This window comes from Marmota flaviventris, chromosome 10, assembly GCF_047511675.1.
Source record: "Marmota flaviventris isolate mMarFla1 chromosome 10, mMarFla1.hap1, whole genome shotgun sequence".
NCBI lineage: Eukaryota > Metazoa > Chordata > Mammalia > Rodentia > Sciuridae > Marmota > Marmota flaviventris.
The window spans coordinates 122,385,602-122,413,484 of record NC_092507.1 but is presented as its reverse complement, the minus strand read 5'-3'; the positions used below and the strand labels follow the sequence as shown (position 1 = coordinate 122,413,484).

The 27,883-nt window shown below is 47.4% G+C and overlaps 1 protein-coding gene across 6 annotated transcripts; it reads right to left on the bottom strand.

Annotated features, from left to right (window-relative positions):
* Positions 1–9: 9 nt before the first annotated feature.
* Pi4kb (phosphatidylinositol 4-kinase beta) lies at positions 10–27,883 on the bottom strand. 6 transcript variants are annotated; one of them, XM_027953745.3, is made up of 15 exons: positions 27,493–27,883; positions 26,404–26,601; positions 20,818–21,115; positions 19,312–20,248; positions 14,037–14,081; positions 11,221–11,448; positions 10,087–10,314; positions 8,594–8,703; positions 7,649–7,753; positions 7,377–7,500; positions 6,191–6,456; positions 2,318–2,450; positions 1,931–2,051; positions 1,241–1,303; positions 10–874 (listed from the first exon to the last, which is right to left on the bottom strand). In XM_027953745.3, exons 4-15 carry the CDS (start codon positions 20,218–20,220, stop codon positions 693–695), a joined length of 2,514 nt encoding a protein of 837 aa, XP_027809546.1. In that variant the 5' UTR covers positions 20,221–20,248; positions 20,818–21,115; positions 26,404–26,601; positions 27,493–27,883; the 3' UTR covers positions 10–692. The 6 variants fall into 6 exon arrangements, with proteins under 6 accessions (XP_027809546.1, XP_027809545.1, XP_027809548.1 ...); XM_027953744.3 differs by lacking the exon at positions 26,404–26,601; XM_027953747.3 differs by lacking the exon at positions 26,404–26,601 and having other exon boundaries at positions 20,968–21,115.

Below are 27,883 nucleotides of genomic sequence, written 5' to 3'. Positions count from 1 at the left end.
ACACAGATGGCTAACTAAGGACTTTATTTCAAACAAAAAATAAAAAATTGAGAGCTGTTTCCCTGGGTATGAGGAAGGGATCAGGGGTAGGAATTCCCCATGGCTAGGTCAATACCCTCAATAACTGGAGGGATTGTAATTCCCCTTCTCAATCCCACTGATGGGGAACCTCAGCAAGTGCAGGACCCTGTGACAGAGCCCTCCTATCAAGGGGAACTCTGGCAGGGGTCAGTCCCTGGGAGAGTATCTAGAGTTGGGCAGCAGCATGGCCAAAGGCCAACCACAGGATCAAGTCCTAAGTACCAAGAGCCTTCCCTCTTCCTGGGACTCAGAACAGATAAGGGGCAGCCTGTGGAAAGAACCTCTCGGTCCCGGTGAGAGGGAGGAGGGCCAGGTACCCCTCGCATTCATCACCTCTATTCTCTGGAGGGCAGGGAGTCCTGGAACCTGTCAGATGGTAATACACAATGAGGGGCGGGAAGCCCCAGCAAGCCTGCACCCCATGGCCGGCTCCTCCCACCCTGGCAAGCGCTCGCGGTTACCACATGATCCTTTATATTTCTTGCCTTCCATTTCCCTTGGGTGGATGGTTGGGTAGATGGGGTTTCCTGGTTTGTGACTTCTCAGACAAGGGCTCTCCCAGGAGGGTACCCTGGATCCCCCCACCACTCTTAGGCCCAAGAAGGAGGGTGTCACATGATGCCATTGGTGAGGTACTGGAAGCCGTCGTAGAGTTTGGTGGTGATGGACCGCATGCTGCCATCCACCATCTGCTCCACCAGCAGCTGGAGTTGCTCCTCGGTCATGCTCATGTGGAACCTCTCTTTGAGGTTGCGGATGGTGCTGGAACCATGGAAGCAAGGAAGCTGAGAGCCTGGAGGGAAGAGTGGGGACTGAGGATCCCGGATAGGAAGGAGGTACAGTGGCCACCACCCCAGGAGCACAGGCAGGTACTCCTGAAGTGCCCCTTCCCTCCCCACTCGAGAGCTGTGGAGTCCGTTCTGTGCAGAGAAGAGGAACTGGTGGGAGGTCCTGTCTTGAGCTCATCTGCATCCCGTGCTTCTAAGCCCCTCTGTAGGTGAGGGTATGTGGGCAGAGGAGGGGAGAGGGCCATAGAAAGGGTTGAGGGAGCAGAATTGCGGGGCCCAAAAGGAAGGCCAGGAAGAAACTCGAGATGGGCCCTGAGCTGGGCACACTTATCTGGTTGCAGGCCTCTGCCTATGCTACGTCTGACACTCACAGATGACCTGGGCCACCGTCATCATGGGGCCAGACGGGGATGCTCCTGAGCAACGGCGACAACCTGTGGGGCAGGGGCAGGGGTGGGGAGGAGGAGACTGGCAGCTTAGATGTGGTATCCACCTGGAGCCTTGAGGAGGGGGGACAAGGACTGGGGCCCAGGGGAGCTCACAGGAGGGGATCCTAGGCAAGACAGTGGACATCGAGGTCAGACAGGGTAGAGGAGAAAGATGAGAAATTCAGCTCAGAGCAGGACAGGTGAATAGTGGGAAAGGAAGGCGGCCTGACATGGGGGAGCAGAGGCCAGGGCAAGCAGGTCAAGTGGAATGGGGAGGAAAGTCCAGTACGTAGAAACCCCTGAGTGGGTCAAGAGAAGAACCACGCACGGAGGAGACTGAGAGACTCGGTGGTAAAGGGATAGGGACATCAGAAGGACCAGGAGGCTACAAATGGGGCTCTTTTTTCCCTGAGGGTGCCAAGGAGGGTGTTTCTGCTGCCCCTTCTTCCTCCCAGGCCCAGCTCTGCCAGGGTCAGGAAGAGTGTCCTGGAGGAGAAATGGCACTGGATTGAGCTGGATCCCTCTCCCCCAACAACCAATTTGCATCTTGATATGGGAGTCCTAAGCTCTAGGGCCTCAACCTGAGTGGGGATGCGGAGGGTACCACAGGCCCCTGAGCTCTCCCCAGCCCACCTTGCTGCATGATCTCCACGATCTGCACCACTTTATCCATGTGTTTCCGAGCAGCAATCAGCCCTTGCAGCATCAGCATCTTATAGTAGTTGAACATGTCGCCATGCAGGCCACCCATCACCTGGGGGGGAAGAAGAGTGTGTGCACCACAGGACTATGGTAGGAGTGGTCCCTGTCCTGTGAGCCTTCCAGAAGTGCTGCTTCCTTTCCCAGAGCAATCATGCCAAACTCCACTGTTCCCCACTCGGGAAATCCTGCCTCACCCTGACTTACTGCCATTTCTGTTCTGTTCATCCCTAATTGGGGAGCGGGGAGGAGCCCATCAGCTCCCCCTGCCATGGCAGAGAAAGAACAGTGACCCTGAGGCGCCTCTGCTTCCTGACTCACATCCACAAACTCTGTGGTCAGCTTAAAGGCTGATGTCTCAAAGCCCAGGTTTCGGGGTGAGCTGGACAGGATGAAGCCAAAGTCGATGTGGATGATGTGGCCTTCTGCATCCAAAAGGATATTCCCATTGTGTCTGAAGAAGAGAAAAAGAGGAGAGGAAGAGTCATAGTAAGTCTTACTGGGACTGGATCTTTTTTGATCGATGCAATACCTTCATTTATCTATCTTTATGTGGTGCTGAGGACCGAACCTAGTGCCTCACACATGCTAGGTGAGTGCTCTACCACTGAGCCACAACCCCAGCCCCCTGAGACCAGACTTTAAAACGGCAACACACTGGCCATAGGACACCAGGCTGGGGCATCCCCTGCCATGTTTTCTGCTGCCTATAATCCTGAGTCCAGTCTCCTAGGATCTAAAGCTAGCAGTGAAAAGAAAGGAAGCAGAAGAGAGAACCACTAACAAAAGCTGGTGTCTAAAATTCCTATTATTAACAACTTAATGACAATATTTAGCAGAGCACAATGGCACACACCTGTAATCCCAGTGATGCAGGAGGCTGAGGCAGGAGGATCCACAAGTTCAAAGCCAGCCTCAGCAATTTAGTGAAACCCACTCCCAAAATAAAAAATAAATTAAAAGGGCTGGTGATATGGCTTCATAGTTAAATACCCCTGGGTTCAATCGCAGGTACCAAAAATAAGAAGTTTAGGGTTATCCCAATTTCCCAGAAATCTCACTTTTAGTATTCAAACTAGTCCCAATCTAGTAGAGAATCCAGAAGCAAGGAAATAAGGCCTGTGAGGCTCCAGCCAGCTGTCACAGAGGCCAGGCACTTCGCTGTGTAGGAAACCTCCATCAACCAATTAATCCACCTGTGTTTCATTTGTAATCCCTATCAGCCCACTGCAAATCAAGCCCCATCAGAAGAAACAACAATCAGTGGCAAGTAGACTCTGAAGTTTAAGTGTAAAATAGTGTGTGTGCTTCAAGCAGTTAAGTTTTAAATCATTATTTAAAAATCTCAAAAGGTGTCAGGCGCACAACTGTAATCTCAGTGATTTAAGAGACTGAGGCAGGAGGATCATAAATTCCAGGCCAGCCTCAGCAAAGTAGCAAGATCCTGTCTCAAAAAACAAAAAGGACTGGGGATGTAGTTATGGTTAAAAGCATCTGTGGGATCAATCTCTAGCACCAAAACACAAAAATCACCCCAGTAGGCAAGTACTGCAGGCCAGCTGTAGGGGAAGAAGAGTTGAAGGGAGGTAAAGCCCAGGTCTTTGTCATTCCCACTAGAATGGCCAGGAGAAAGAACAACTAACATGCTAAGCACTTGAAGCCTAGCCTATTCAGCACAACCAACCTTCTCACTGTCCAAAGAGCTCACAGTCTGTCTGAGGGTCACCTTCTCTGGGGCTGGTCTGACTGACCTAAACAGGAAGGACCAAAAGGGAGAACAAGTCCCACCTGAATCCTCCCCCTCTGGAAAAACATTAAAGATTTAGCAGCACCTGCACAACACTGAGAGCCAGAAAGACTATGAGATGTCCTGCTCCCTTTTACAGGTGAGGAAACAGCCCTGAGAAGTCAAATAACTGACTCGCTTCTTAAGATCCCAAGGCTAATTTCTCTCCTACACTAACTACCAGACTTGGCTCCAGGAGGAAAGCTGCTTGGAACTCATTTTGAAGTACAGAGATCTTAAAACCTGCTTCCAGACTGGGGGTCCGTTCATTGCTGCCACCTCTTTCCAGTGGCTGATTCCATTCATGGCTTGACTATATTCTTTTTTCTTAAAAAAAAAAAAAAAAAGCAGCTCTGGCAAGGTTAATTAGAGAAAAATTTTGCATGGTTTACTTTTCTGGGATGCTTGCACTGATGTCTGAATCATCTGGATCAATGACAACCAGTGTGCACACTCTGTAGTAGTTTCTGCACACTGTGTCTAATTTAATATTTTTATTGTCATGGTATTGATGGATACCAGTTTTGGCCAACATGGCACAGTATTTTTCTTCAGATTTCCTCAAAATTAGGCAGTTGCTGGTGAGGATGACCAATGCTTCACCTTGTCTGGTCATCTTGTACTCTGGCAAGTACCACTTTAAAAAATTGTTTCTTTCAGTTGTAGATGGACACAATACGTTTCTTTTTTTTCTTTTATGTGGTACTGAGGATGGAACCCAGTGCCTCACTTGTGCAAGGCAAGCGCTCTACCACTGAGCCACAACCCCAGCCCCTCAAGTACCACTTTTCCTATAGCAAGTGGGAGCCTGGAATTGATTGACTTCAGTCATCTTTTTCATTTTCTTTGTTGCCACCATGTTCCTGCCATAGGTGTAGGATGGCCGCCAACCATGAGCAGCCCTGCATCTACTCTGTTTGAAGTTACTAGGAACAGTTTCCCAGCTGCCTGCTCCCACACTCCTCCCAACTCCCCTATTAGAGGATACACTCTCATCTTCCAAACCTACCCGTTTCCTAAGGGAAGGCCCTGAGGCCTGACTAGAGCCAGCTTCCCTGCCACCATGTACTCAATGCTGGGGCTGAACCCTAGGTTCTCCAGGGCATGGGCTCAGAATCTGGATGTTTCCAGGCACAGTCTAAAGCTGGCAACCAAGTTCCTTGGGATCACATTCCCCAGCAACTGTCAAAGGCAGCGCTTGTGTTGGTTCATTTGTAGGGTGGAAGGGCAGAATGAGCACAGGTTCCAAGAGCTACCCGACCCTTACTTCCCTCATGAGGAAACACTTGTCCAACAAGGTTTTCATCTGGTTTAAATGTAAGAATGTAGGGCCATGGCAGGCGTTGTGATGTCAGATTTCTCTGTAGCTAATCTTAATAGGCCACCATGTCACCAGGAGCCCTGGCAGCATAGGCCACTGCATTTCTTTTTTTTTCTTTTTCCTTTTATTTATTTATTTGTTTATTTTAAATGGACAGAATGTCTTTGTTTGTTTATTTTTATGCTGAGGATCAAACCCAGTGCCTCACCCACATGCTAGGCAAGCGCTGTACCACTGGGCTACAGCCCCAACCCTACATTTCTTTCTCTGTGCCCAGGGAGAGCTGCAACTCACAGAAGCATTTGGGGCATAGACCCCAAGTCACTGTCTAGAGACACTCTGAGAAGGCAGGTCCTCAGTGTTGTAATTATGTGCAATATGTACTTAACCTATATATGTGTATGTATACTAACTCTGTGTAGTTAGGCCTTATAAAATCATGTGAAACTGAGAGAAATAACAGTTCTGGGCAAAATAGTGGGTGCTTAAAAGTTGTGAAAAACATCTGTTGGAATGAGAGATAAGGAGTGTTCATTGGCTAGGAGTTTCAACTTCATCTTCTCCATGTTCCTCATGTCCACCTTCTCCTTTCTATTCTCAGCCACTACCACTTCCCTCACTTTTGCTCAGTGCCTCACTTTTGCTGAGGCTGGCTTTGAACTTGTGATCCTCTTGTCTCAGCCTCCCGAGCTGCTGGGATTATACAGGCGTGCGCCACTGTGCCTGGCTACAGTGAAGGCTTTCTTAATTTAGCCTCAACATACCTGTCTGATGTCACTGCCTGCTCAACCTTTAATCCCCTTGAAATATTTTCTCACCTGGGACATATTTCCTCCACAGCTTTATCTGTCTTCATTCTCCCTGTCCTTTCAGTCCCTATTCATTCAAACCTTTACTCCTCCCATAAATCCTACATTCCTATGCTCTTTCACCCTAGGATTTGTCAGCATCCTCCTTGGCTCAATGTCACATGAATACATCTGTTTCTACTGAAAATACATCGTTTGTTTCTATCAATGGAGAATTATGTATGAAGGGACACAGCAGACCCTGGTGCAGAACTAGGATGAGGGCAGAGGACCCATACCTGTCCTTGACTTGCAGCAGGTAGCAGACCAGACAGTAGCCAGCACAACTTTGCACAAAATTACGCTGGGCACTGAGGAATGCCTCAGTGGTGTAACTGCCATGCTCCTGTAGGAAGTAATCGAGCAGCGAGAGCTGAGACTGTTTCTTTACTTGGTGGATGGACACAGCGTTGACCACTGGTTCAATCATGCCACTGTCGGCCGAAATCACAAGAATCTTGTATGGCTTGATCCAAAGGGGCACTCGCTCCTGTTCCCAAATGGACTGTGAGGAGACACAGAGGTATCAGACTCTCATCTTTCTCCAAACTAGAGAGAAGGCTAAAATCCCTCTCTCCAGTACCTCTCTCCTCGGTGGCCTTGCATTATAGGCCATTAAGTAAGACTCACAGATCGAATGAGGACCAGGAAGTTTTGAAAGGACATCTAGGGCCTGACAGGAAGCTATACTTAAGAGGTATATGGGGAAAGGTTCTTATAGGTACAAAGTCCAAGAAATGATAGAATAGGAAATATTACTGTCACCTTACAAGCAGGGAGAGTGGGAACTATTAGTGTAAGTTCAAATAATAATAATAATAATAATAATAAAAAACAGGAAAAAATTTAGGACCAAAGAAATCTCTAGAAAATAAAAATATTGACATAAAGAACTGGATTAAAGGGCTGGAGATGTGGCTCAAGCGGTAGCGCGCTCGACTGGCATGCGTGTGGCCCGGGTTCGATCCTCAGCACCACATACAAACAAAGATGTTGTGTCCGCCGAATACTAAAAAATAAATATTTAAAAAATTGTCTCTCTCTCTCTCTCAAAAAAAAAAAAATAAATAAAATAAATAAAGAACTGGATTAAAGTGGTGAAGCTCTTTGCAGACAACCAACCCAGGGGGCTCAGGGGATCAATATCTCGACACACTATAACGCGCCCACCACAGGCCATTTAGGAAGTTCTGATGTAAAGGACAAACAAGGCACCTTGACTTTCAGTGGTCACAACAGGGCAGGTGCAGTTCACCAAAACAGCCAACAGAGGCCGCTGTGGAGCTGTTCCTGTGGCTGCATTTCCCAGGGGAAAAAGCACCAACTTTAGCACCCTTGGGCAAGAAGCTGATCCCCAGGAGAGCTCCCTGCAGAACAACCTGTGTGGTCTCTCAGGTGGCTATCTTTCTTCTTCCCTTTCCTTACCTGCAGTTGTTTCAACACCTGGAAGGCCAGCAGCTCCTGCCGAAGGTCATCTCCACATTTGACAATGACTGACAGGAGCCGCCAATTGGGGAGATGGCCATAGGGAGAGCCTTCTCTGATCCTCCTGTTTAGGAAGAAGTAAAGGGTGTCACAGGGTGATGCCAGGGTGAGGGCTTAAACTCCCTGGAAGTCTGATGAAGGTTTTGGAGGCTGATGGCCAACAGAGGTGGTGCTGTGAGCGCCAGCAGTGGCCTTGAGACCACCCTACTCACCGTACTTTCTCCTGCCAGGGCTCTTTGAGAGCAACTGCAGAAGGGTCTTCTGGGTCTCGCTTGAAGGCTGTGGGGGTGTGAGCCAGCTGTTCAGACAGGCGCCGTCTAGCAGGAAGAAAATACATCCATTGCTGGGAGGAGCGCCCCCAGAGCCCGATGCCCCTGACTCTGCTGGTACTCTCTCTACAGTTCTGGATTCTGGATGTACAGACAGAGAGAGACTCACAGGAGGAAGCATAACTAGTTATGCTACTCGAGTAGTTGTGATCATGTTAAAACGAATGGGCGCTGGGGTCGTAGCTCACTGGTGAAGCGCCAGCCTAGCATGTAGGAGACACTAGGTTCTATCCTTGGCACCACATAAAAATAAATAAATAAAGGTATTGTGTCTATCTACAACTAAAAATGAAGAGTTCCTGGCTCTTCTCATTCCTCTACCACAAGACTGACAGAATGAGCCTAACCCCAGAATCTGCATTTCTGCAGATTCCCTCTGACTGTGATGCACGTCACCATGAGACCCCACTTTGAGAAACACTGCTTGAATTCCTTTCTTGGATGCTGTCATCCCCTTGGGATCCTCTTAAAGTAATATAATTTTCTGTAGTCACCCAAGCAATGTTTCAACCTGCACTTTCACTGACTCAAGTTTGATGGCCTCAGGACAAGGACAGAATAAGGAAAGAAAAAGGAAAGACAGGCTGACAGCAGGTGCTAAAGAGAGAGGAAGGAGACAGAGAGAGGCAACGACTGAAAGAGGGATTAAAAAAATGAGTGCAGGGCTGGGGCTGAGGCTCGGGCTCAGTGGCAGAGCGCTCGCCTAGCATGCGTGAGGCACTGGGTTCGATCCTCAGCACCGCATAAAAATAAAATAAAGGCTTTCTGTCGATCTGCAACTACAAAAAAATTTTTTTTTTTAATGAGTGCAATGTGATCTGGTCATACCGGATATCCCCTGCTGCAATGAACACAGGCTCCTTGCTCTCCTGGCTGGTGATGCTGTCCACGGAAAACTGGGAGATGTTGTCACAGCTGTTGGTGTGCACTTCAGGGAGCTGAGGAGAGCAGGGGAGCGCTGGTCAGACGTGCAAAGTGAGCACAGATCCCTCTCTTGCCTCCTGCTTGGTTGCCATTGCCACGGCATGCGCAGCCCTCCCTTCCAGAGTCCTCACAAAAGCCTCCCCTCTTACGGACCCCAAGCAGATCATGACTACTTGGACTGCAAGGTGCCGCGGCACTCACATGGGCCCCATAGCAGTGTTTCTCAAAAAGTGAACTACCTGCATCAGAATTAGCAGAGATGCTTGCTGAAATGCAGACTACAAGGCCTCGGCATTGGTCTGAATTAGAACTGTTGGGGATGAAATCTGGAAGTATGGAATTTTAACAAGTTCTCCAGATTTCCAACACACTAAAGTTTGCAAATCATTGCCATGACCTCATGGAAACTTGAACTTTCAGTATCATACTGAGAGCCCCCTACAGTTAAACATTCCACCAGGCCTGAAGGCCCGTATCAAGTCCGATATCAAGTCTCTGTACCAGAGCACTTCTGTACTCCATTTGTCACCCAGTACACAACCCTATGCATCCTTTCTTCTTCTGTGGTAATAGGGATTGAACCCAGGGGTCTTCTACCACTAAGCTACATGTATGTATGTTCAAAGACAAAGATTCTGTCTTTTTCATAGAATGGCTCTATGTAATCCTGCTCTTGCTCCCTAGAATCCCAGAATAAAATTTCTTTTCACAGCTGACAGGATCCTGCCTAACCAACTCTCCAGCCTTATTCTAGCTCTACAAATTTTCTTTAGTTCTTATCAGGAGCCAAGCTCTCTCTCATCTTCTAGTCTTTATATGTACTTCTTCTGCCCAAATGTTTTGTCCAGCTAATCCCTACCATGCTTCCAGCCTCGGCTGAGAGATTCCTTCCTCCAGAAAATCTTATGACTCCCTCCCCAAGTCTGGAGTAAGCACAACCTCCCCCACTGGGTGCTCTCCTAACACCCCGTCCTCCGCAGGCACCACAACCTGGATCACATCTCACTCTAACTTCCTGCTTCCTAGTCTTGTTCTTTCCCCTGTTAGTTCACAAACTCCCTTGTTTACTAGTATATAGCACTTGGGTCTGGAATGAGAGACTGTGTGACTTACCACTCTCTGTTCTCCTAAGTCAACTTTATAGAGCAGCTGTTCTTCAATAAATATTTTCATTAAATTTTCCTCATTACATTAACTTGCATTCCTTTTGTGGGAGAATGAGCTCTACCTAAGTATCGTCCAGACGGCTGCTCAGAGCATTCGCCTCACACTACTCATGCCATTCATTTGGGCACGTGCCTCACCTGCCAGGGGGTTTGTTATCTTGTCTCAAATATATCGAAGCTTGTGGAGAATAGGTGCTGTGCCCTAGGGTTACCTCCTTGGAGCTCCCTCACCTCCACCTGCAGCTCGCCTATGTCATCCACCGACCAGGCTTCATCGTCATTGTCATAGTTGGGCACAGTGCTAAAGCTGCCAGCCCGCTGCTCGTGGGTGATGCCACATTCAGGCAGGTTCTCTACAGATCGTGTGCTCCGAATTCGGTTCTCAGGGATTCGGGCGGGGACACTGGTGGTGTCGAAGTTTTCACATTCAAGGACTTCCACGTAGATCAGGTAGGGAGCCTGACGTGGGGAGTGAGGACAGGATTTGTAGCTTATCTCCACAACTACCTCCCAAATCTCAATACCACGTTCTTCCTGTTGCACTGCCCAGCCCCAACCTGCATTCATCATCAGTCCCTTAATACTATGGACGCCATATTTTTAGGGCAGGAACTTGTCATATGATTACCTATGTAAAGAATCTGGTAAGAGAGTATACAAGTTTTTCAAATTTTCAGTTGGGCTTCAAAATGCACAGTCAATATGGTTGGGAATAACTCTTCCAACTATCAACCGCAGCTTGTAAGAGAAGCCTAGAGGTCTCTGTGGGGTTGTCCTAAAGACAGGGCCAAAGGAGCTGCTGTGGCAAAGACTGGATAAAACTGGGCATTGTCCCAAGGAGGATTCTAACCTTCAATGCTTCCTCTCAAAGAAAAATCTGAACCATCATTACTCACTTCAATCAACAAATTCGGCTAATTCTCTCCAGTATGAATTGGGCATCCTTCTCTCCTCCCTGCCCACTCTGATCAGAAAAGGTCTTAGAAACAAAACATTTCACTACCATCATGATTGCTGTATCTGGACAGCCCAAGAGAGTTATAGGAGGGCTAGAGAAGAGCTACCAACATGACTGTAAGGAGTGGGTGGGGAGAGTAATTCCCCTAAAATCCAGCAAGAGGTGAGCAGAAAATATCAGGCTGCTTTGACCCAGAAAAGGAAAGTCCAAGAAGGGTATGACAGGAGGAGGACTCACAGGATCTTTACAGCACTGAAGAAGAATCATGGCTGACACATGCAATTAATTATGAACTATGCAAGATGTCGAAGATGTGTTAGGCGAATCCCTGTGCATGTACACAAACTCTGGACAATCATGGGGGGAGAATCATATCAGAGTTAGGGCTTGGGCCAGAGTCTACCTACCTTGTCCTTGGAGTTGAGGACAACAGCCTGTGTGTGAGGCACGCGGACCACGTGGTGGTCAAAGCCAGCAGTAGGCAGCCAGACTCGGGCAGGGAGCTTATGGTTGAGCAGGGAGAGCTCTGAGATCAGCCGCTGTGTTTTCTGCTCTTTGGTGGGCAGCGTGGCCAGCCGTTTTCCAATTGCCATTAGGGACTTGATGAATTCACGCTCAGGGGCCAGTCGGACAGGCTACAGGAGGGTGGGATGAAACAAAATATGGTGAGGAAACCTTTAAAAAAAAAAGTGGCCCACCCCTCAATCTCTCCTGGCCACACAGGCCAGGGACCCCAGCATTTGGGGAACTCTAGGAAGAAGGCTACCTTTTGGCCATGGCAGGAGATTTCACCCCACTGTTTCTGTGTGAACTGACAATAGCCAGCACGTTCCGTTTTTGTGTGCTACTTCTTGAAGGTATATGGGGCCAGGATCCTAGTTATTGAGAAGTACCCCTCCTCTTATTGAGACCCTCAAGTAATGTCTCAAGGTTTTAAGATGGGAAGGGGACATCTGGAGGTCAGTCAGGGCCCCAGACAGAACTGCTTACATCTAAGGTGCTTTACTCAAGGCTGTACCTCTCCCCATCTGGACCCTGGGCTGGATCTCTGCTGTGGGACTCTACCAAAGCCCACAGGCTGGGCAAGGGAGCTTGGAGAGCTCTGCTGGGGTCCACAAGGGTAAGGAAGGAAGCTTCAAGTCAATTTCTCCTTTCAAAGTCATCCAAATGACTCCTGTTGCTTTCCATGGTACCCCATGCCCTGTCCACCCCACAGTCTCTTACAAGGAATCAATGCCATGCAGGGCATGAGAAGAGGATGAACAAATCTGCATTAATGAGGGCACAATCATGGGAAAAGAAAAAGCAGACTGTGGGGCTGGAGTTGTGGCTCAGTGGTAGAGCGCTTGTCTAGCACAGGTGAAGCACTGAGTTCAATCCTCAGCACCACATAAAAATAAATAAATAAAATAAAGGCATTGTGTCCATCTATAACCAAAAAAAAAAAAAGCAGAGGGAGGGAGGTGTGTGTAGGAGGATGGAGAAAGAAAGCAATTGCTCTTTTTTTCAGTCCTGAGGACGGCCCTGAAGGCCTGTCTCTAGTGATTCCTCCTGGGGTCCTCTTCCTCTACTTCTCGCAGCTAGGCTTCCTGTTCCAGTACCCTGCTGTGAGCTGGGCTCCTCAGACTGGGCATGTTAGTCATCCCCAGAAAGGGCACGGTCAGTCTGGGGAGTGAGGTGGGAGAAGATGCACTCAGCGGCACACACAGAAGTGCTCTGCTCCCGGTCTCACTTCTTCTACCACAGGGGGCATTTATTCAAGACAGCCACCCAACTAGCCACCCAGCTCCCCAGCCCACCTCCCCACAGCTGGATAAGGATGGTGTCTCCTCCTCTTACAGCAAATAGTAGTTCACTCACCAGGTTTTTCTCTCCCTTTCTGAGTGTGTCTTGCTTAGTTTCCTGATTGAGAATCTCTACCCTGACTCCCTCACACTGCAAGAAAAAGAGCTTCTTTTGAAAACTGGGAAGTATCTGGTCTGCCTGGGCATGGGCGACAGCCAGAGTACAGAGGATCAGCTCTTTTCTCAGCCTCCACCCATGATGGGAGGAGGTGGGCGGGCTTAGAGCACCATGTGGTAATGTAACAGGGTGCTGAAATCCCTCAGGAATGCTTTAGGAGCAGGGTTAAAAAGAGACAAAAGGAAGACAACAGAATTGGGTTTCTATGGCCCCCAGATATATCCTGGTGGCTTAACAGAAAAAGAAAACAGGAAGTTTGAAGACTCACTCCTTCATCCTGATCCCCTAAACCATCCACTCAGGTGGCAAGTGGTCACTGTCCCAAGGACCCTCTACCCAACCAATTTAAAGTCATCTCAGGTTAGAAATGGCAGAATTTCTTCCTATCCTCAAATCAGCATTTGAGCTGGGGGCCCCCAAGTTCTGTGAGCATTGGAAACGTTACCCCAGGCCTCCAGAGAAAGGCTCTGCTGCATGGGAGGAGATAGGAATCATGGTTGAAAGGGGATTGGCACAGAACATAGAAAACTGATTGGGTAGACAAACAGAAAATAAAATGTAAAAAAATCATCCAAACTCCCAGAGGGTCCAGCATTTCCTCTCACGTCTTTGCCCAGCAACAAGGTCCAAGACCCTGTGGGACCAGAGGGTCAGGGGTTAGTCCAGAGGGAGCAAGAAGGAGAATGGGGATTAAGGAACATCCTGGGCAGTGAGCTGGGAAAAGGGGAGAATTCCGACCTGGAAAAAAGGTGGTTGATGTTAAAAAGAAAACGAGCTGTGGAGAGGTAAAGCTTCCCTTCAGGCCAAGTCCTGTTTGCTTTTGGAGTGGAATCACCCAGCGCGGGGCCTAGCATTTAGAACGCTGAATAAATATTTAATGGTCTGATGGCAAAAGCCATGGGGAAAGGGTCTGGGTGGGAGAAATGGGGTCCTGGGGGCTTCTGCCAAGCAGTTCTTGGCTCTGATCCAGGAGTAAACTCTACCTCTCTCCCAGCTGTTTGCTCCAGAGACCCAGGAGCTGGGGTAGAAGAGCACAGCAGCCCAGCTGTCTCTGAGAGGAATACACTGAGCTCATCTTAGTATGGCCTGGCATTGGCAGGAAAGGTCAGGGAGACTTCTCCGTGTCTGGGAGGGAGAAGCCTCAGAAATCAAAGGGCCTCTGAACTCCAGCTTTGGCCTGGGGGCTCTGAAGACCTGGGACGGGAGAGGAAATGCGGCCATGGGGGGAGCCTGCCACCCGTCCCAGCCTGGCCCCACTTACGGAACTGAATGGATTATCAATACTCTCGGTGCTGGAGGAGAACTCCTGGGAAGGGCCAGAGGGCAAAGGGGAAAAGAGGGGGCAGGGTGGAAAGGGGGAGAGACAAAGGCAAAGAGTTTAGCTCAACTCGGATCATAACGGCTACTCCTGTGCAGCTCTACCTTTCTGCTTTAATGAACAAGAGACAACCCAGAAATGTCACTTGCCCAGATTAGACACTTGTGGGAGACGCTAGAAGGCCAGCTCAGAACTTGAGGTCAGAAAGGCTGAAGAAACAGGCATTGCTTGTTTTCCACTATAGTCCCTTTGATTCTTTTCTCTCTTTTTTTTTTTTTTTTTGAGGGGGGGGGTGGCGAGCGGGGTATTGGGAACTTAACCTAGGCATGCTTTACCACTGAGCTACATTCCCTTCCCTTTCTATTTTATTTTGAAACAGGGATTCACTAAGTTGCCAAGGCTAACCTCAACTTGCGATCCTCCTGCCTCAGTCTCCTGAGTAACTGGGCTTATAGGTGTGCACCACTACACCCAACTTGTTCCCTTTTATTCTTGCCTGAATGAATCTCTTTTTCTTTTTCTCTCTTTTTTTTTTGGTACCAGGGATTAAACCCAGGGGCAGTGAACCACTGAGCCACATCCCCAGACTTTTATATTTTTCATTTTAAGACAGGGTCTCACTAAGTTGCTTAGGGCCTTGTTATATTGCTGATGCTGGCTGTGAACTTGAAATCCTCCTGCCTTAGCCTCCCAAATTGCTGGGATTACAGGTGTGTGCCACTGCATTTGGCCTGAATGAATCTTCCTTTTAGGATGAAACCCTAAAGCTGGGTCCCTAGGTAAGTAACTACACTGCCAACCTTCCCTGCTCTTTGTCTCCACCCATGGATCCACTCTGTGGATTCCCACAGAGAGACTGGATTCAACACACTGCACAACCCCCACATTGGAAACCCCATGTTTTTTCAGCCTCTCAGAAATCTCAGTGGGGAAGAAGAGCTAAACCTTCAGTGCCTAGTATATGTGTGTATCTCCTTTTCAATCAGACTCATTATCACCCTGGGAAGTCCAATAACAACTTGAACCCAAAGTCATCCCAGACTCATGAACCTGAACCCCTTGGGCTGGAGGCTGGTGGAAGTGGAGGACAGGTCAGTCAGGTCAGTCTCATATCAAATGTCCGTAGGCTTCTTATCAGGTTATTGCACTTGACACTCAATATGTTACAAATTTTTGACTTAAGTTTGAGAGTCAGGTACTAGCTAAATTCACCTGAGAAAGCTGATTAGCTGAGGCAGCACCTCTGTGAGTCCCAGTTTGGGGAAAAATCTAAACTTTTCCCCCATTCTTGTGTCTTACTGCTGTCTATGAACAAAACAGGGGACAGGAATGGTGGTCAAACTCTCATTCTGCAGCTCTGATACCACAGGGCTAGCGTGGGTTCTACCCAACAAGGTCTACCAAGGCAAGGAGCACGGGGTGCACTGTATGCAAACATGCAGGAGGGGAGGGGCCTGGACTTCAGAGGCAAACTCCTGAGAGCCCCCAGGGAGGAGGGCAGTGAACCCTGAGCTTCCACTCTGCAACTGGCATTTCAAGCACTGACTTAACACCATAACTTAAGTTCTACTCCAGCAGGGGCTCCCATAGGCAGGTCTTTCCTTGAAGAACTCTTTTAAGGGAGAAGTCACACTTGGACACACTCCCCTGAGGCCACAACTCTTCCACTGTGGGTAAAAGTGGGAGGGAGAACTGAGGCAGTGAGAAGGCCAGAATGATTCAACCTCTCCCCATGAACTGGCTGGGGAAGGGGCAGCAGGCAGGACACTGGCTCCATGAACGCTCTGTGGACTCTCTCATAGACAGGTCCCAGCAGACTCATTAACAGCGTTGGGGGAAAGGAGGTGCATCAGGACCTGCTCTCTTCCTGCTCCTGGGCTTGAGTCATTCACACTGAGTCAGCTCCAGGGAGTAAAGCTCAGGCCAAGAAGCTGACATCACACCGTATCAGGCTAGAAGGCCCACTGGGCTTCCAGGATGACAACTAACAGATTTCTGTGTACAAAGGTCGCAGTCCTGAAGACAAAGTTGATCTATTTAGAGTGTCATTATGTAGGGCAGGGTGTGGGGTGGGGGGAGTACCCAAATCATTCTCTGCTCCCTATGCCTCTCTCTATGCCAAAAATATTTTATCATTTGGTCACATGGGAAGAAAATCTATCTGTGCAGGGGTCTCGGAGGAGGCTGATAAAAACTGGGTTTGGAGGAAAATGGTGGGAGATGAGAGAACTGAGTGCTAGGTCCACTGTTTGGAGTATAAAAAATTCCTCATGAAAAGATAATGGAACCTTCGGTGAGATCTGGCCAGAGCTCTGCAGATAGACCATAGGCAGGAGAACAGAGCTTCCTCACTGAGGCTCACTTCACCCTCTGGCACTTCTCCATTGCAGAAGATTATACTCAGAAATCAAACGGAAAGTAGAGCTGAGCACCATGGCACACTTCTGTAATCCCAGCAACTCAGGAGGCTGAGGCAGGAGGATCCAAATTCGAAGCCAGCCTCATCAATTTAGCAAGGCCCTAAGCTACTTAGTGAGACCCTATCTCAATATCTTTATTTTAGTTATTTTTATGTGGTGCTGAGAATCGAACCCAGTGCCTCACATGTATGAGGCAAGTATGCTCCACCACTGTGCCACAGCCACAGCCCCTCCCTGTGTCAAAATAAAAAATAAAAAAGGCCTGGGGGTGTAGCTGAGTGGTAAAGCATCCCTCCCTAGGTTAAATCCCCAGTACAAAAAAAAAAAGAGTGTCAGGGCCCACCTAGAGATTCTCCTTCTAGAATGTCAGTGCAACACTTAGAAAATTCTGTGCTTCACTTTAGTAAGGTGTCTACTTACTGCCTATGCACAGTTAACAACTTTCAAGTCACAAACTAACCAGTTACCTTAGATACTGCGGTGTTCTGCAATTCCTAGAGGAAAGAACACATTTTATCCTCTACTCTTTGCTGACTTTCAAACAGGGCTTTGATGATGTACAAGATTAGTAACTCCTTGTTGAAGGAATGACTGAATGTTGCATGACAGGGAGGAGGACGGACAGAAGAAGGAAAGCCGTTTCCTTTCCACTGGGGAACACGGCCTGGATAGACATAACCTCAAAATGTCAGAGGGGTTAGAAGAAACCCCTGTGCTGAAGACTTGCCCAGTGTTTAGAAACCCAGCAATATTTACATTTATCCCATCCCCGCCTTGCGCTCACATTTCCTAAGGAGCCACAGTAGACAGGTGTCTCATTCTGCCAGCATCAGATAATGATTACCCAGGAGAGCCTGGGAACATGTTATCTCTTTCCTTTCCTGGATCTTAGTGACCCAAGATAAGAAGCCAGGTTAGGAAGAATGGCAGCTGGAGAACCCACCCCAGAGATTTAAGCACTCACAGAACACCTGCCTTTCAGAGCCTCCCATCATTTTAGAGCAGAAGTTAGACGCAAGGAAGAAGGATCAGGACCAGTGCAAGGAGAAAGCCCTACAGCTTCGGCTTTTCCTGGTCCTACGATGAGGTCTACAGAGTGGATACAGAGAAAAGCCAAGCCTGACAAGAGTATCAAGGAATTCATTTCTGCTGCTCACACCCATAATGCCCAGGCTGGACCCCCAAGATGAGGCAGCTCTCAAATCCTTCATGTCCTTAATTTCACCAGAATCTGGAGGATTCTTCTTGCTCTGCCACAACCTTTCTTCATGGACCCTGAGATCTGCTGCCAAGCTCAAACAAAAATGAAAATGGTTCATTCTGGTCTGAGAATAGTTTAGGCTTTGTCTGTGAATAGATGTGGAAGTGTAGGTGGCCACAGCACAGCCCTTCTTCCCAATGGCCTCTGATAGCTGAGACCCGAGGAAGAAGGTCACCCACCAAGGCAGCTCAGCTGAGTGATTATGAGCACAAGCCGTGATCTGGGTCCTGGTCTGATATTCACCAGTTGATGCCTTAGGCAAATCATTTAACCTCTCTAAGCCTCAGTTTCCTCGCTGGTAAAATAATATATGCTGTTAGGGTTGTTGTGAGGATTAAATGTCAAAAATCTGGCATGATGCCTGGCACATAAGTGCTCAATAAATGTTAGCACTTTTAGCTTTACGATCCCTGCATGATCTTGATAAAATACCACATTTTCAGAGACAGCAGGCTCTGCAGTCTCCCCTCCCCCCTCCTCGTCACTGTGACCTTCCTCTACTTGGAAGAAGCCCTACTGTATTGACAACGTGGGTGGGTTATGCCCCACGGAGGCAGATGCCAGCACTGTGGCTATGCACATTTTCCAACAGTGCAAATTCCTCATTTTTTTCCTCCCTTCTTTTCTAGACTGGGCTGGCAGCCAAGATGGGAGGCCGGCCAATGGCAAATCAGAGAGGAAGACTGGGGAACCATTGTCTAGCTGGGATACCAGGTCTCTGAACTTGGTTGTCCACTGGGCAACTTTCCCTTGTTATCTGTCCAGATGTGGAGTGGTCGGTGACCATATCCTACTGATGTGCGCATCTCCTCCCTGTTCTGTATCGCACACCCCCAACTGCTACTCAGCTTCGTTTTCTTCCAGCCTCAGGTCCTGGACTAGGCACTAAGACTTACTGCTTCTCTTGTCCCTTTGTGCTTCTCCCAAATGATACGATATGGGAAAGACACTAGCAAGGAACTCTACTGCACAAGGAAAGTCAGGCCAAAGAACCCCTGAGATGCCTCAGTGATATGGAATGAAGCGGATCCTATGTTGTCAATAAAAAGCAGGCTCTTCAGGGCATAGGGGAGAGGGATTATGAAAAGGAGGGCCAGGAGAATGAAGCTGACATTCTATTTAACATCCTCCCTCCCCCAGAACACACAAAAGCCACAGCCCCTTCTCCTTCCCTAGGAGTGCGGCTCTGAGAGGCTCTGGTAGCATTCAGGTCTCAAGCCAGGGGGAGAGGGTCTCCTCCAGTAAGTATGGAGTTAATGGACGGCAGTACAGTCTAGTAAAGACTCTGTGGACAGCCAGGGGCCTTACTATCAGCTATACGACCTGAGGCAAGTCACTTTATCTCTGAGTTCCCCTATAAAGGAGTCAGTTGGAATACATGAATTCTAAGGCTTTTTTCCATTCTAACATTCCATTCTTTTATCAGTGAAATGAAACAGAGGAAAGGACAGAAAGGATAGAGTAACCCCATGTAGGACATCCTATCTCCGTGCAGCCCTCTGCCAACCGGCCTTTCTGTACCTCCCCACAGCTTTACCTCATCCTCATTCTCCACTTTAGGGTTGCTGGCTGTTCGTTTCAGGTTGCTGCTGAGACTTATGCTGGCGGTGGCATCTGACTTAGACCGCTGGTGAGTCCTTTTGGAGGGAGACAGCCCGGTATCAGGGGCTGGGCTCAAGGAGGGAAGTTCCCTCTTTCGGTGAGCTGGCTTCAGCTCATCTGAGAGGATTAGCTTCCGTAACTTGGTCCCACGGGAGTGTCGTTGAGTGGAAATGTGCATGTCTGAAGAGTAAGCCCCAAGCAACAGGGCACACTGGAGGGAAAAGTTAATGCTCTGGCGACAACGGTGGACGATATAGGGCTTAATGGCATCACCCACGTCCTCATCCATGTGGATGTACATGTTAAGCAACTGGGGCAGATAGAAGTCCACATCCTCATTGCGAAAGCAGAAGAGCCGGTTGCCGATGTAGGCTTGCACTCCAGGCTCCTTGGAGTTATACAAGTATGAAATAGCCATGGAGATGTCAAATAGTTTTGACTCAAACAGCCTCAGCAGCCAAGATTGTTTGGCTGAGTTGTTCTGCCGCCGCCTTCTTGCTCCTTTGGCTGTGCTTGAGGCCACAGTGGCCCCCATCTCATCTTCCTCCTCTCTGATCTGGGAAGGCGGGTCGTCTAGGCAACGGATCTCACTGTCCACACCATCCCCATTGACCAATTCCAGTGGGGTGCCTCTGCTAGAGACAGCCATGCCTCCATGCAAAAGCTTGACTTTCTCCAGTACCTCCTGGCAGGCCTTCTGGGCCACCTCAGGGTCAATCACTGATAGTTCCCCGACCCCCTCTGTGATGACGCTTAGCAAGGAGCCCCCATTATTCCCTGGTGGGCCAGGAGTAGGCTCGGAAGTTGGATTCAGGGGGGCAGATTCCACTACCGTGTCTCCCATGGCTACAGCCAGACTTCAAGCTTCCAAGCTACAGGAGGGAGGGAGGGAGGGAGGGAGAGAGGCAGAGAGAAGGAGGGAGGAACAGAAAGGGAGACATATACACACTGGTTAGTGGTGCCCCTCAGATCTTCCCTTCACCATGAAACCTCCCCAGGCACCTCCTCTGTCTGTCTTCCTAGACTCCTTCAAAATCAGAACAGTCATCTCCTCCCAGGGAGGCTTCCTTCACTGTCTCCACTTCTGATCACTGTGTTATTCTTCATTCCTTCTGCACTTAGTTACTCAGCTTAGCCTCACTTCTTAGCCTGTTCTTGTGAAATGTTGCTTGATATGCATTGTGTTCACACAGGCTTACAAATGCCTCAGGGAAAATGAGTAGCAATATGAGTCTTATTCCCTTGTTCTTAATTCTCCAAATAGTTTTCCGCCCTCTTCCTCTTCTTGTGTCCCCCTTCAAAAGCCTGTCATAACTTTTTCTTCCCCTCCTTAAATTTTATTTCCTTACTCATATGACAAATCACACAGGGTCCTATGCATCTCACCTCTATTTAGTGTTAAAGTCTTGATATATTTTTCTAGTTACAGATACTTTCTTACCTTCCCTTTTAGACTCAAAGCTCCCAGGGAATAAGGGCCAGCAAATACCATGCCATGCTTAGTTTAGAAGAAAACAGCTCTAAAACAAGCATCATCAACCCCGCTGAAGCTGGGCCATTTCTTTGCTCGTCTGGGTTCATGACTGCATACCCTTTCTCCAGGGCTGTGGCAGCTGAAGTACAGTGGAAAGAACCCTGGACTTGGAGGCAGATAGGCTGGGGTTCAGATTCTCACTCTGCCTTTATGAGATGTACAGACTTATGCAAGCCACGTATCTTCTGAGTTTCAGTTTTCTTAACTGCAAATTGGGAAAAAAAAACAAAAAAAAACTTACTTCTCGTTGTTGCCATGAAGAAGAAATAAATTAATGTGTATGAAAAGAACTAGCACAGTCCTTGGCACATGGTAGTACTCAATAAATGCTAGTTGAATCTTAACCACCTGAAAGGTTAGTAAATAATGTGTGTGTGTCTATACACATATATTATTTTTGTAGGAGAAGTGAATTAGAATTATATTAGTTGTTTAAAACTCTTCCAAGATATTTATAATGGCCTTCTCCTGCCCTCAAACTACTTTTCCCACTATTATACACACACTCCAAGAAGTGGAGGGCTGGCTATGAGGCAATAAGAAATCAGGCTGGCACTCATGGATCTAGAACTTTTAAAGAACAGAGAGGAAAAGAAATCATAACTAAGAATGGTTAGAGAACACCATTGACAAAAGCCACTATTTTCCAAGAGAAATTCTTCAGAGCTTCACCAAATCCAGACCAGGAAAATCAGTGCAGAACAGAAGGAAATTTTATCAGACCAACCTGTCTCCAGAATCTGGCTCTAGCCAGCAATGGATTCAGAGTCCTCTTTGCAAAAATGCAAATAGATTGAAACTAAGACATACTTAAGAGCACAAACAAGAGAGAAGTAGCTTTTGTGGAGCTGCAATGCAGGTAATTTCCTAGTGACATCACCTTTGATCCTAAGAGCCTGGGTGCTAAGCATAAAGATTTGGGTGGGTAGAAAAATGGTGCTAAGCATATAGATTCTCTAGGCATTTGGGGAAGCACTGTTTTCTACACCACCTTTCCTTGTATTGCATCTCTGAAATTTTAAGTGTCAAGGTTGCTTTCATCTGCCCAGTATCAAACAGTCCAGTTTCCTAAAGTTTTGTAGAAAGACAGATGGGGAACTCCTCTGTTCTCAGAGAGCAACAAAAAAGGCTACTTTTGTTCATTATTCTTCCACGTTTGTCAGGCAAGACTGTCTTCCAAGTCTCTTTAATTTCCCTGATGCAGTTTGAACTTTGTATTGGTAAGAAGGTGGCAACTCTTTCACTATGCTCTCTCCCAAAATTAGGCAGTGCCCTGAGTCGTAGAACCAGCATGGTTGCCTATGTGGATCTGTCTCTACTTGCAACATTGGGTTACACAGGAATAATAAGAAAGAAGCTTTAATCATTCCCTGCTAAACTTTGTAGGGCACTCTCATCAGAAGGTCACTTTAATTCAACTCTCTGCCTTTTAGATCTGCTTAGAGACTCACATGATGGCCTCAATCATACTGCACAAATAACTCTTCTTCTCAATATGTCTATGCTTGGTACATTCCTCTTTTTCCTCTAGAGACTTCCAAGTCACTAAAAACTCCTAAAGTCCCCTTTTCTAAACTTTAAAGGGCGGCTGGGAGTGTAGCTTTGTGGCAGAACACTTGCCTAGCATGAACAAGGCCCTGGGTTCGATCCCTAGCGTGACAAAAACAACGAACAAACAAACAAAACCCCAACCTTTCAAGGGAAATGAAATTCACACCTTTGCTCACATTGAATGTCATAGATGTAAGAAGTTAAGCAGATTCCTGCTCCAATTTTAATCATGACTGGGATTATTATTGGCATAGCAAGGCAGGTAAGAATATCATTATCTCTTCATTCCATAGATAAAAGAAGAAAAATTTCTAGGACTCAGCTAGGAATTCCATATCACAGTATTTAGAGGACTTTCCCTATGAACAGATGCCTCTATCCACCTTTCCTCCAGTGATGTCAAAAGGTGTAAGAAAATCAGACTCCTGTCCTCTATAAGCAGCTCTGCCAGTAGAAACCAGCAAACTGGTCCTGGGCCTCTCCTGGCTCTCAGGGACTCAGGGATTGCCTGTACCTGAAGCAAGTCACGGGGAGAAGGAATGCTGGATGGAACAGGGTTAGATGATGTTGACAGTGTGGACAATAAAAATAGGAAAAGGATTCTTTAAAACCTAAATCCAGATATTGTCCTCAATACAAATTTATTCATTCTCAAATACAAAGAAAATATGCCCTTAATGGCTAACAATTCTAAAGAAAATCAAAGGATTAGAATGCAAAAGAAAAGTCCTGTATTTATTCCAGAAGCCTAAACTTTCCTTCCAGACAGACTACAAGGGAAAAAGAAGAGGCCTCCTCTGCTCCAGCCTGACAGGCAGCTCCCAGGAAAGGTTGGTGGGAGTACTGTGTGCACTGACAACTAATTGGGCTCCACAGCTCCCACCTGGGCAAAGCAGGGGACTCAAGTTTGAGCATCAGGCGTTGCTACAGGTCAGGGCAAGGCAAGGAAGAGCAGTGGCTGAAGAGGACAGAGAGGGTGTACATACGTGTTCTGCTGGACCATGGGCAGTTAAGCAAGTCTGTAAAGGACTCTGGTTTTGGGTTTTGGGGGCAGGGATTGAACACAGGGTACTTATGACTAAACTACTACTATTTTTATTTTAATTTTGACATAGGGTTTCACTAAGTCATTGAGGCTGCCTAGAATTTGTGATCCTCCTGCCCTAGCCTCCCTAGTCATTGGGATTACAGGTGTGCGGCGAGACACTGGGATCTGTAGAGGACTCTGGAGGGGATGATCACTTAACCTGGCTTCTTGCTTCCCATCTCCTCAAAAGATTATAAGCAAACAATTGTTCACCGGCCTTCATTAAGGAACTTACTAGATTGGTCTCTAGAAGGACAGGATGGTAAGGAGCCCCAATCAATCCCTTCACTCAGCTAATCACTATCTCCCTTGTCAATTTTTTTCCCATGGACCAGATAAATATGGATTCATTCAGACCAATCCTAATGTCACAGAATGGCCTTTAAGAGATCATTTGATCTAGTACTCTGCCTTCAAGCAGGCAGGCAAGCTCAATTTCCCTCTTCCTTTAAAAGATCCTGTAAGATGAATCATGAAAGGTGGAAAAACGGGTAGAAGAACCAATATTTTCATCCTATAAGGTGGATAATTAAGAGAGACTAGCATGAACAAGGGCCTGGGTTGGGGACGTAGCTCAAGGGCAGAACATTTGCCTTGCATGAGGAAGGCCCTATGTTTGATCCCTAGCACTGTGGGGAAAAAAAAATTTAATAATGGAAAAGAAAGGTTCAAATATATTATTTTTAAAAGTTAAAATAACAGCATACTTACATAAACAAGAGGTATAAATCCTCTAAAGTTAAATCTTCTTTTGCAACAACTGAGTCAAGAAATAGAGGCACAAGCATTTTATTTAAAGCTATGATGATAAACTTCAGAACTGAACACTAAGATAATGAAAGAAGTTAATTCTAAGGGAGTAGGAGTAGAGATGAAGGGGACTGTTGCTTTTCATCACAAACTCTTACACTACCATTGGATTTGTTATCGAGTACATGCATTCCTTTTAAAAAAATAATTTTTTAAAAATTAGGTTGCGGGCTGGGGAAGTGGCTCAAGCGGTAGCGCGCTCGCCTGGCATGCGTGCGGCCCGGGTTAGATCCTCAGCACCACATACAAAGATGTTGTGCCCGCCGAAAACTAAAAAATAAATATTAAAAAAAAAAAATTCTCTCTCACTATCTCTCACTCGCTCTTCAAAATAAAAAAAAAAAAAATTAGGTTGCTCTTCAACCTATTTGTATCACCCTAGGCTCTCTATACTGGTGTTGAGAAGTTCTTTATATGTATTAAGGTCTCAAACCTTTCTTCTTCTTCTTTTTTTTTTTGTGGTACTAGGGAGAATATCAGTGAGCTACACCCAGACCCTTTTTAAATTTTATTCTGGGACAGTCTTGCGAAGTTGCTGAGGTTGGCCTTCAACTTGCAATCCTCCTGCTTTGGCATGCATCACCATTCCTAGTTCAAACCTTACTTTAGGAAGGTTTCAACTCATCTTTCCCCTCTAATGGTAAAGGTAGAGGACAAGTACTCTAGTTTTCCTGTAGAAAACTCAGGGCTAAAAAAAATGAGTGGGCTCAAGTCTCACCAGGAACCAGGTGAATGCTAACTGAATGCTCTAAAGGGTGATGGCATCAGGGGAGAGGGCATTCCGGAAGGCAGTGGTCTCAAGGTAGTTAAGTCAATATTGAATCAGGCTGAGAACTCTGTGCAGGGCCATGAAGCTGGTATAAGCAGATTCCAGCCAGACAGCCCAAGCCAGCTCTGGGAGCCCCTGATGAAACAGAGAGATGGCAAAGAAAGCAACCTGTATGCTCACCTTTCTCTGAACTGTTTCTTCTCCCCATTCCCAGTCCTAATTGCACTTGGATCAGGCTCTCTCTTGTCCGATACCAATTATTGAAAGGATTCTCCCAAACCTCTTTCCCAAATCAAAGACTCTCATTTGGTTCCTTTGGATTGTGTTCAGCAAACGTGTTCTCATTAAGTGTGGACCCAGCTAAGATGAATCAGGGAAACTAGGGTAAATATGATTTTTGGTTGAGTGAGCTGCTTCCAAGGAGTGAGGCTTCTCTTATAAAGGGATTATAAGCAGAATGCACTTTGGCTAACTACAAGGGGGAAATGAAGAAGTGGAATGAGATGGGTCTAGAGTCAGAAGATGGATGGAACTTCATGTGCACTCTTCACTATCACAGGCCAAGAGAAAGACATGGCAGCAACTAGTTTCCTAAGACCCAACTCACTCCAAGTTCTCTTCTCAAGTCAGCTTCCTCAAAGAACTTTTCCAAAAACACACTTTCTTTCTTCCCTTAGAATCTGCAGTTATGGATTAAGTATGGAAGGAATAGTGTAGGTGGTCAGCAACTTAATGCTCTGGGGGTAAAAAGCAAGGCAGATGAAACACAAGTCAGGAGCTTGAGTTTCAAACTGACACTCTTAAGACCACAAAGATCCAACAGAAAGACTGAGATGAAGAAAAATTCTCAGGATGATAAGACCTCTGATAATAAATACCTTTGTCTCAGAACCCAGAAAGTTTTGTCAACAAAGTTTAATTCTTTCCCCAACCCACACCCTACTATTATTAGCCTGTAACTGCACTGATGCCTATAGAGTGGGCCATTTCCTCAAAACGACCATTCTGGAAGTCAAGTGAGTAAGTCACATGCTGAACCTAGGAGTCCTGATTCTGAATGTACAAACTTTTCCATTGTCTCATCCTCTTTTTCCCAGTTACCCCCCAACCCCACCCCAGGCCTGAAAGCTTACGAAATCAACCAAAACTACTCTTGTAAGGCAAAGTCAGTAAACTCATTCCTCTTAGATCTGGATTGGGGTGGGAAGACACTCATTCTGTGATCTGTTTAACACAAGCCCCAAAATAAATAATCCAAAACAAAATTTCTCACAACCTCATTCAGTTTCCATGCAGGCCTGTTCATCCCTCCTAGTGGCTGCTCCTGAGTAGTCAACAAAGTGTAATCTGATAGGGACTTCTTCAAAACTTGCTCCATCCTTCAGAAACACCCTTCTGTTCAGAAAAGCCTGAGACAGCTGAGGCTCCCCCTCCTCCCAACACATTTTCTTCATAGTTCAAGGTTTAGCTGATCCTGAAATAAGTGGTATGTGGAGATAAAGAGTGTGACAGAGAACACATAAAGAGTACAGGGAAAACAGAACCAAATGACACAAGGATCAGCAAAAGCCTTCCAACTACAGGGAGGTGTCAAAGTTGGAAATCAATGGGAAGGGGTACTGTCAGCTCTCTCTCCTACGGGAACAATCCTGCAAAGGTCTGGGGATTGAGAAGGGGGACAGGGAGGGTAAAGACAGCTACAGGGACCATAAAACACCCTAAAGAAAAATGGTGAGGACTAAGGTCAAAGTAGAATGTAAATGATACTTTGGGAATGATGAGGAGGGCCCGAGATCCCTTTCGGAGAGGGGAATAGGCAATTTTTGGAGGCCAGGAGCTGGGTGGGTAGGTGATGGTGAGGTAATGGAATCAGAAAAGGCAGAGGAAGAGAGGGATACAATCTTTAGCTCAAGGAAAATAGGAACTCTGTGCTGAGGTTGCACAGATCCTGAAGGAGTGGGGTAAAATAGGAAAAGGGATAAGGCGGGGTCCATGAGAAGGTCTGGGGCTGAAGCACGGACGATGAGGAAGGACAAGCAAGGATAGACATATAAATGGAAGGGGTCTAATGTGAAAAGGGTTCACGACTTTAAAAAAATATTTCGGGACGGAGGCAATAGGGGTAAGAAGGGGGGAGGGAATCCCCAGGGTAGAGGGAGGAGCTAAACAGAAAAGGAAGCCAAAAAGCAGAGAAAGACCCCAGGCTTGAGAGGAGAAGAAACCCAGGGTGCAGCAGCCACCGAGAGAGCAGTTTTGAAGTCGACCCCAGGTCGAGGGAGGCTGTGCGGGGCAGGGTGGGGTGGGAAAAGGACACCCCCCCACACCAAACAGAGCAAAGGTGACTTTTCGGGGAGGAGTCGCTTACCTCCGGAGGACCCCCGCAGAAGGGGTGCGGGCGGTCGGGGTCGGACTGCCGACACCGCCGCCTCAGCAGCAGCGGCCGCTCCCGGGTTCCATTGGCCGCCTGCGCTTCCCTGACAGCGGCCGCGGCGGCTGCACCAGGCCCCGGCTGCGGGGCTGCCCGCAGCGCTGCCTGAAGGGGCCTTCACTCTGCCTCAAGTTGGACAGGGCCGCAATACCAGGACCAAAAAAACAAACAAACAACCCTCTAGCCGGTCTCGATGTAAGGTTCTTCTTCTGAGCCCAAGCCCTTCTCCCGGGATTTGCTTTCCTGCTTCCCCGACGCTCAGGACCCTTCCGATGCCATAGTAATCTAAGGAGTCGGAGGAGCTGCCTGGAACACGCCTGTTCAGAAA

What these genes read in the sequence shown, in the direction of transcription:
- Pi4kb (XM_027953745.3), bottom strand. Translation starts at nt 20,220, where the DNA reads ATGGGAGACACGGTAGTGGAATCTGCCCCCCTGAATCCAACTTCCGAG. An exon ending in TCCTCAACTCCAAGGACAAG is followed by an intron (nt 10,315 to 11,220) that starts GTAGGTAGACTC and finishes TCCCCACGTCAG; the next exon opens with GCTCCCTACCTGATCTACGT. An exon ending in AGGTGTTGAAACAACTGCAG is followed by an intron (nt 6,457 to 7,376) that starts GTAAGGAAAGGG and finishes GTCTCCTCACAG; the next exon opens with TCCATTTGGGAACAGGAGCG.